Source organism: Meles meles, chromosome 16, assembly GCF_922984935.1.
Source record: "Meles meles chromosome 16, mMelMel3.1 paternal haplotype, whole genome shotgun sequence".
Taxonomy (NCBI): domain Eukaryota; kingdom Metazoa; phylum Chordata; class Mammalia; order Carnivora; family Mustelidae; genus Meles; species Meles meles.
Genome location: NC_060081.1, coordinates 20,988,616 through 20,998,245, shown reverse-complemented (window position 1 = coordinate 20,998,245; position 9,630 = coordinate 20,988,616). Strand labels below are relative to the sequence as shown.

The window sequence follows — 9,630 nt, the reverse complement described above, 5'->3', positions numbered from 1 at the left end:
ACTAGAGGAGAAAGGGGAGGATGGAGCTGTACCCACAACTGGGGTACCTGGCAGACTTGCTGCTCCTGGCAAGGACAGACCCAACCCCCCTTCATCCCATCAGGGGTCTTAGAGCTCTGCCTAGAGGCAGGAGGACTCAAAGTGTTAACAATAAATGCTGAACAATCTTACGGAGGGGGCAGTGGCTACCCCACTGCCATCCTCTTGGTCCTCTAGAACCTTGTCAGGGGGGACAGAGTACCATGCTACACATCACTCCTTTGTATCTTGGTGCCTGTAGGTACAGTAGAGTTCTGTTGTCTCCATTCTGACAACCATGCATTACCCCTGCTGCGCGTGACAGCTGGGGATCTCAAAACACTTGCCCAAGTCTGTTGATCCTCACATTTGAGGTCATGGGTATTCTGAGTTACATTTCACACAGAGGAAATTGAAGTATGCAAAGGAGCTTTATTCAAGGATCATGTGCAGCAGATAATGGAGAGGAAGGTTTGGGTACCCCAGTTATTTTCCTGACTTCTCATCCCAACATCCACGAGTTCTCATACTGAGTCCTTATTTCCTTAAACCTCCGACTGCCTCTAATAATTGTTCTTCTAAAAAGTCAAGATACTAAACCTGATTTATAGAACTTAGAAGGGCAAAACCCCCAAAGGAGCAACAAAATCAACCCAGTTCACAGAGAAGGACATTTTGGGTTGAGTTGGCAGTCCTGGGAACTGCAGGGGATTAATAATCAGATTGCAGATTACTCAAAGGAAAGAGTTACTGTTGTTATTTCACCACACAGGTAGGCCTCAGAGAGAGCTGGCAATGCTATGGAAGCATCTATCGCGAAATCAGTATGTTACATGCTTAGAATTTTTGACATCTCAACTACATGGCCATACTTGAGGCTTTGTGATCTCTCATTTTGGAAGATGAAGGTAACAGAGAAGACTCAAAGAGTGTTCTTTAAGAAGTCATATACCTCTGGCTACTGTGGATAGAAAGCTGTTCAGTCAACCAGTCAACTGCACATTTCTCAGTGTTAAGTACGTTCTCTTTGCTCATGTGGACATCTAGAAATCAAGAGATGATAAACACTGGGGGAATAGTCAGTTTCGTCTTATGGAAAACTGAGGAAGGGCTGAAGAACAACACAGAAAGCAGAATATTGTGATTATTTTTATCACCAAACACCACTGTTTGAAAATCCTACACACCGGTACTATTTTACATCATCTTTGGATATAAATATTCTCTGATGGGCTTTTTCTATGTCAGAAATAAGTAGAAAGCAAGTCCTTGATTCAGTTCTTCAGGGCCCATTGTTACTTCCTGATGCTTAAAGACAAATGCTGATCCTTGTGTCGAGTTGCAATTAGTACTTCAAATTCATCCCTCAGATCAGTGTGTTTAAAACTGGCTCTAAGAGGCAGAGTTTCAAAATAACACATAGGGATTTAATCCCCTGATTCCCATTACTATGAATAAGAGCTGTGAATCTAAGTGCCCTTTGGAGCCAGCTCAAAATTACCCCCTGGTGCCTCAGAATGCCAATTAAATCATAAAAGCCAAAACTGTGGTCAGATGTAATTAGTTTGAGAACAGAGTTTTGTAATTTTCCTCATGCCACACAAGCTGACCCTTCTGATATATACATTATATATATATATATATATATATATATATATATATATATAATATACAGAATAATTCAATTTGGACAAAGAGAACACAAATCTCACGTCTGAACATTTCTTGTTCTGTTTGCCAGGAAGCTGGGATATCGAAAACTGTGCTTGGAAAAATTGTTGGAAATGCAGTTTTTGTTGTTAACTTTTCTTTCTTTTACTTTCTTTTATTAAAAAAGTTTCTTCCAAGACTCCGGTTGACCCCAATTTCATTGAAAATGTGTTACTTCTTAAAAATAGGATTCTGAATATAACAGACTTCAATGGCAGGCAAGCTGTATAAGAGAAAGACAGTTCTTGGAAGACTGTTGAGCGTTTCTTAGCCCAAACCACTTCTGAAAAGAGCATCAAGGTCCCTGGAGCAAGCACAGCCAGTGTCCTGTCCTGGCCATCTCTGAGATGAGGTGGTCTCCATGGTGGCCCTGAGCTAGGGTCCTGCTGCCTGACAAGGACATTTGAATCTAAGGCTAATCTGTTTTTGTTGCTGTTTCTGCTTCTTTGGGAGGGAATGGACTGCAAAAGTTGTGAAAGAAGAGTAAAAATAAGGTTAACAAAAAACCCTCCCCCACACGGGGACAGATAATGAATGGCAAGCTGCTGTTCTAATATTTCCATCTTTGTTAGTTCAAAATGCTCTTATTGATTCAACCAAATATTTGCAAGCATTATTCCACCATGCTGGTTTGAGTTGAAAAAACATGGCACGTATAACTTAGGGAATTAACTTGTGTCGTTAAGAGATGTTGAGTAAAACAGTGTCCCAATGTCCCAGGATTTCTGGTGGGACAACATCAGTGAACTCAAGCTTCCTATTCAGCGTTTTCTGGGACACTGGGTTGTGTCCTTCTGCACATGTGTGTGTGCATATATATGCTGGGAAATGGGAAAGACAAGTAGTAAGCTGTAGTTATAATGAAGAAAAACATGCTTCTGTCTCGCCCTTGGAAAATATCAGACCTAGTAATGATAATCTATGGGAGCTGCATTTAAAAAATTCATGAAACAACAAAGTTGTTTCTGAAGAGATTGTGAACCGGGGACCCGAATACTTATTTGAATATATTTTGATCCAGTTTCCTCGAAAAATATTCACAAAGATTGGTGGACTTTTTTTTTTTTTTTTAACATACAACTCAGTTTCTCTCATTTACAACATAAATCATTTAATGTAACATTTGCAACCTTAGAAAGGCAGACATATTTAATCCAGGTCAGTTTATAAATTCCAATTTCACATGGATTAAAAACTGCAGATAAATTAAGTCACAATAATATCCTGTACATGCATTAAGGCTGGTGACTGCTAAAGTCTCTTGGGTATCTACAAACAGGAAATCACACACAGATTACTGGGTCTGAAGAGTGTCTACATCATTAAAAAAATCTTGCTTTTTTTTTTTTTGGTGATACAGATTTCAACAGCAACTCTGGAAAACTGTGAAAAATGTTATTTAAAAATATATATGTATATACTACTGCACAGTTTCAAAGATGTGATTCATAAATAATGTTGGCTGCACTGATTAATTTTGTAACAATTACTGCACTTCCAAGGTGATGTGAACACGCAGTGACTTATACTCAATGTTAGGCACTAGTAATATCCTTCAGGCATACTACAGTTTTATGTTAGCTGTATTGTACATATATATTTTTAAATGTATGCATTTATACAAACTGTGTATATTATGTATGGGATGTCAGAAATGTACATATCACTGTTATATAATACACACATCATTGTTTTACATACTAGGATAAGTTTTAGTGCAGAAAATCTCATTGCATTGCATTCCATGTGTTCAATCTAGTACACAATTTGTCAACTCTTCAGATTATTTTTCCAGTACATTCTTCTTTAGATAGTGGGTCCGAGTTTCCATTTGCAATTTGAATGTTTCCAGAAATACGTGTTTTAACCAAGCCTTTCTTTCCAGGCACAATCCTGCACATAAGTTTGATCTGTGTAGAGAGTAGTAACAAATCCCAGATTTTGATCAGGAATGTATTTGGGTAACTTTCTTTCAAAGGTAACTCTAATATTGTGATAAAGGAAGGCATCCACTCAGGTCATGGAAGGGTAAGGTCAGCTGAACTTGTGTTGAACTTCTGAGGAAATAATGTGTCTTCAAATAGAAAAAAATGATAATAGACATTATATGTTTAAATGGGAGAATCTCTAGGAGAATCTACATGAATAACTGTGAGCAGTGGTTGTCTTCAGGGGATGGGATATACTACTTTCTACTTTATACATTGCTGTCTTCGTTTGAATCTTTACAACTAGCATGTATTAGTTTTATAATCCAAAAACAGAAGAAAGGTATTTCTACTTTGAACAAAGCTAAATAAAAGGAACAAGTTATGAATGACTTTCACAAACAACAATCAGAAGATGGTTCCTTATCAAAATCACCTACGCCAAAGCGAACAAAAACTGCTGTCCTCACACGGTCTGTTGATGAGATCAAAGACAGGGAGGGACCCTACATGTTCTGACCATTCCCAAAATGACCAGTTCCAAGTTTTGCTGGGAAACACGGGCCACCGAAGTGCTTAAAATGCTGTTGGCACAATCAGCCAGGGGCCACTGGTGTGTTTACCCTGGGGTTTTGTGGGTAAGCACTTCATGGGGTTCCTGTAAGACCTGTGACTTTAAGGATGGGCAGGGCCAGAAAGCACCCCGGGGATACATGATGCGGACCCTGAGGTTCATCATCCCTTTACGTGAGAGTTTCAACTTTTCACCCGAATTCAGCAAGAGGAAGTAGAAATAAGCCTTGGTCCTCCAAAAACCAAAAAAACCCAAAATTTCCTAAATTAGACTCAAATTTCCAACATAGGAGGGGATCATGAACTCTGCCAACAACTAGTGAAAGGGATGTGAGGAACACCTCAGTTCGATAAATGTAAAATAGAAATATTGGTAATATTTCTAGCTGCTTCAGGGCTGAAGCCAAATAAAAATTTTACAAATATTTCACTGGTTTCATATCCCTTCGAACCCTTTACTTTCGATTCATTTCAGATCACCAAAGTTGCTCAATCATTTTGAATCAGTGTTAGAATTACAGCAGTCTTATTTCCCACCTACAGGTCAGGTGACGAAAATATGACCATTACAACCAAACCAGTAAGAGCATCAGGGGGAGCATATATCACTATCTATTATAAATGTTTTGTGCCACCATCACCTTGGAAAACGGAGTGTTCCACATACGGCATGCACCTGTCTTTTTCAGACCATCCTGGTGCAATTCTGTCAAGTGAGAGGCTTCAAGGACATTTTTTTGTTTTTAAGGATATGGCAAGGTCTATCCTCTTCTGCAGGAATTTTTCTTTTTACCAGTATTTTTTATATCCAAGTATATTTAACAAAAAGACTAATTCTAGGGCACGATAAGAGACTATTAAAGTTTCAGACAGAAACTGTAAACAAGACATCAAAAAACTAAAATGTAAACTTCATTTAAAAAAAAAGAAAAGAAAAGAATCAAGGGCAACACATAAACATACCAGACACTCGGGTTGGAAGCACGATGCTGTGGTCGCTGCTACCCCAAACAGATGAGCGGTCTGTGCAAAAATAACTTACCCTGCACAGTAAGCAGCTTGTTAATCAAAGCCTGAAACACAGCCCCCAGACTGAAATGCATTAAAGGACTGCGCTCTGCCCGAAGAGTGAGAGGATCAGTCTTGGGATAGCGAATGGTTCTCAGCCTGAGAAGCAGCTGATACAGACTCCTAGTGAAGAGACATTCTAGGAAGTGTCCTAATTTGGCCAAGAACATTTGTAAGAGAGCTATCGCAGAGAGAAAAGACTTGAAAAATATCGGCTGATGAATGCCATGTGGCTCTGTGGCCACCATGTCACAGTGGCAGGAAGAAACAGCACATGTGCTGGGCGGGCTTGTCATGGCACGTGCAGAAGCTTGCAACTCCACTGAGCTCCGAGCACAGCTGTCTCAGTGTCGGGTAGCTTTCAAAGACACTGACTTTTTGCCAGATCCCAGTACCATGTGCATATGCTTTTGAGGGACAGGGCAGGGCAGGCCTGTGGGATTTGATCCATTTGCTCATGATGCCTTTAGGTGATAATAAGTTGGATGGAAGGGGTGGGGAGTAGACAAAAGGCAAGTATTTGGTCACATGCAATCTAGTAAACGTCAGGCACAAAAATAACTGACTTCTTTTCATTATTCAATTACCCATAAATACACACAATTAAAAATTAACTGGGGGAATAGTATATTAATACTGAAAGTAATCAACAATGTAAGAACTAGGTTCATCTTAACTGGCAGTCAAGCTTTTGGTGTGCTGTCTTGCACCTGGTTAACTAACCCATGAGATTTTGGTTGAATGTTCTAGAAGTCATGGTTCAGCTTTGAAACAGAAAGTGTGTGTGTGATTTTGTGTGCATGTGTGTGTGTAAGTGTATATTCTCTAATCAGAAACCTCTGCTCACTTTGCCTAGTTCGGGATTACAGACACTAGACAAAGAAAACGTGTTCTCAAGAGCTGTGTATCTTACACACACACAGGCAGACTCTTCAACGCCCACACACACGTACCAACACACATGCCCTGGGAAAAGAACATTGTTCGATGCTGAGGAGATATTCACCGCAGTTTGGGAGATGTTGTGGCTGGGACTTCAGTAGCACAGTGTCCAGACACATGGCGCCGTCTGTGGAGACGAGAGCACAATCCAGCTCATGGGCAAGGTCCCTATGAGAGGTGGGTGCTGTTCCGCAGCCAGTGCAGGCCCTGCTGAGAGTACTGGACCAGATGTTCCATGCTGCTGTGCAGAGTGACAGGCCCCATGAGCAAATCCAGGTCGTTGAAGAATTCTAGGGGACACAGAGAGTCGTTTGAGTGACACACAGGCTAGTAAGTGTACTACCCTGGGAGACCCAACTGACTTAAGAAAAAAAATTCCCTTCCTCGTCTTTATAGAAATCAAGGATTCTCTATTCCATCATGCAACTTGAGCATTCAGTGGAACAGAATCCACAGGTGGAGAACTCATTCTATATCCAAAGGATTCTATTGTCCATTTCTCATTTAAATGAATAACATTTACTGAGCCAAAGAGCAAAGAAAATTTACTTCCTCAGACTGCATTGTCCTTGTGCATGAATGCTTCCTACCCTGGATGGGGGTTGTGGCTCTGTTGCCCCTTATATTGGACTCAACTGTAGCATGTGCTGAACCCCTGGAGTGAGTGGAAGGGAGGAAGCTCTAGGCCCCTGGAGGCAAATCAGAGAAGGGTTCTGAAAAATCCTCCTGAAGTCACATTTTAGTCCTGGGATAGTCTCTAGGTTTGTCCTTTCATTAAACATTTATTAGGTGCCAAGGCACTGAGCTAGGCACAGGAGGGTAGAGGTAGGGGAGTATACCACGGGGAATAACGTGTAGGCTCCCAGATCTCCCAGAGATCCCCGTGTAGTGGCTAATACAGACAAATTCGTATGGCTCTCGTGCTGTCATAACTGGATCACCGAACAACACCTTGAGGGTAAGTATCTGGGAGAAGTTTTTCAGAGGTGCTGAATGAAGTCCTGCTGGAGAAGGCAAGGGAGAGGTTAGAGAAGACTCTCAGGTGGCTGGGAGGATAGCCAAAGCAGGAATCCAGGAGCAGAAGAGGGGAGGAGGAGTGGGTCTGGGAAGCAAGGCCGACTTTGCACTGGACATGTAGCACTGAGCCCTCTGGTTGGAGACATCCAGTAGACAGCCGGCAGTGCCATCTGGAGTCTGCTCAGGGTCTTCCAAACTGGCCAAGTCAATTTTGTCCTGTCCCTTCTGTTTTGTTCACCTGTGATGCCCACCCCACGGCATAATCAGCCACACAGCTATTTGTTTTTCAAAATCCTGTCCCATGCCAGTTCCTCTAACAAGACTTTCTTGGTGGCCTCAGTCCCCTGGCATTGACCTCCCTTGGCATTCCCATTAGATTTTCATGGGGCACCACCTCTGGGATGCGTGTTATGTACTATCTGGTTTTATTACCAAATTCCTGTACTCAGGACCCATCTGCTTCTCTGTGCCATTAATTCCCCATCTCAATGTGGACATTCTGGTCTTGTTCTCAGAAGCTTATGTTATCATCTGAACAAAATTCATATTTCATGGCTTCAAAGTGAGGTCAGATTTGCACTCTCACCTGCTGCTGGAGGGAGAGTAGTAAATTGGTATAATCTTTTGGGAGAAAGTTTATAATATATGTCAAGATATATAATAATATGTATCTTAAAGGAATCTACTATACCTGTTGACACCCAAACTCTCCCTCTGATGAAAATAATCAGAATATGGACAATGATTTATATGAAGATATTTATCATAACACGATTTGCAATAGTATAAAAAATTGGAAGTGACATAAATTTCCAACAAGAAGGGGATGGTTTTGAGAAATCATGATACTTTATGGCTACATAAGCACTATTAGGACAGTTTTCTAGAACCGCCATCAAAGATGTTTTTGAAGAAGTGAGTGACATGGGAAAACGCCTGATACCTTGTTAAGTGGAAACAGACAAGATATAAGACTGCACATGGACTGCAATCTTGTTTTGGTAAGACTGTGCGTATTTGGAGAAGACTAGAAGAAACTACAGTAGAATGTTAAGAGTAATTATTTCTTGGGGATAAGATTACTGATAATTAAAAAACATATTTCTCTGTAGTTTTTCACATTTTACAAAGTTAGCCACAGTAGACATGTGTTGTCTTATAATCTGTGAAAAGAGAAACCTCATTTAAAGAGAAATAGAGCTTATTGCTACCTAGAAAACACTCCCTTTTCAGTGGTAAGTGGTAGGTTCCTATCACATAAGTAGCTAGGAACACGCATCCTCTTTAATTAATCAGTTCATTCATTCAATGTTTCAGCTCCCCAGCTGTGTTCTAGGTACTGTGGAAGTGCTGGGCCCTACCTTCAACAAGCTCACCATCTCAAGGGAAAATCACGTGCATGTGCACACGTGTGTGTATCCGTACAGGTGTCTACATCATTTCTATGTACCTGCATCGTGACTATCTCTACCTCCTTCCCTAATCTCCCACAGTCAACATTAAGGTTGGTCAAGGCACAGGAGGCTGTGAATGAGGGGGAGAGGTCAGGCAAAGTTTCATACAGTAACTGACAACTCCTATCACGTCTTCTCGGGTGAATGATGAAAACTTGCTCGATGATGTCCAGCATCAGGCTGGCTCCCCAAGATGTGATGGAAACACATACACACTCCCTGAAGGCACACACCTCTGTTCTCCTTGGCCAGGTTGTCTGCCATCTCCCAGTAGTCATAGCTGTGGAGAATGCTGTTGGTGATGCTGACGTGATTGGCTGCCATCTGGTGGATGCGCTGTGGGATGCTGACGATGGTTGAAGGGGACAGGGCGTTGGCATTGGAGAGGCTCCCCTGAGATCCCACGGAGCTGGTCGGGGAGGGGTTGGGAGACATAGGGGATGGGGTTCCAGTGCTCCTGGAAGGGGAGAGTGGAGAAAAACACAAGAGTGTGGAGGTTGCTACCGGGTGAGGTGGGACAGCCCTTCCCCACCCCCACTACTGTAAGCAAAGCAGCACATGGCCCAGCACCATGCCGTGTCTCATTTATCACCTTTATTTTGGAGAAATGCACTTACTTTCCACTAGCCCCCCACGGAGATGGGGCTTGGGCAGCTTTCGATGAATTCTGCAGGAAAATAAAAACGTTGACAGTGAGTCCATCTGTTTAAGTTTAAACAGCTGATAGTAACATGTTCTTAGGTGACCGCTGAGAGAAATAATGGCAAAGACTGCAGATAAATAGAAGACTCACAGAAACTGAATCCGGGAAGTTAAAATTACTAGGCTACTGGTTTCTTTTCTGGAAGCTAGTGGGGGGGCAGGTGCATGGCCTGCTGGATTTCATGGTGGGCTAAAATGGAGAATTTACTTCACAGCCT

General features: G+C 41.8%; 1 protein-coding gene across 9 annotated transcripts in view; it reads right to left on the bottom strand.

Annotated features, from left to right (window-relative positions):
* Positions 1–2,281: 2,281 nt before the first annotated feature.
* The window catches only part of AFF3 (AF4/FMR2 family member 3), a 568,940-nt gene continuing 561,591 nt past the window's right edge, over positions 2,282–9,630 (bottom strand). For all 9 annotated transcript variants that reach the window (XM_045981491.1, XM_045981489.1, XM_045981492.1 and 6 more), the window contains 3 exons: positions 9,328–9,377; positions 8,944–9,167; positions 2,282–6,529 (listed from right to left, as the gene is read on the bottom strand). In XM_045981491.1, coding sequence (XP_045837447.1) covers positions 6,408–6,529; positions 8,944–9,167; positions 9,328–9,377 — 396 coding nt within the window. In that variant the 3' untranslated portion in view covers positions 2,282–6,407. The remainder of the gene's footprint in view (positions 6,530–8,943; positions 9,168–9,327; positions 9,378–9,630) is intronic.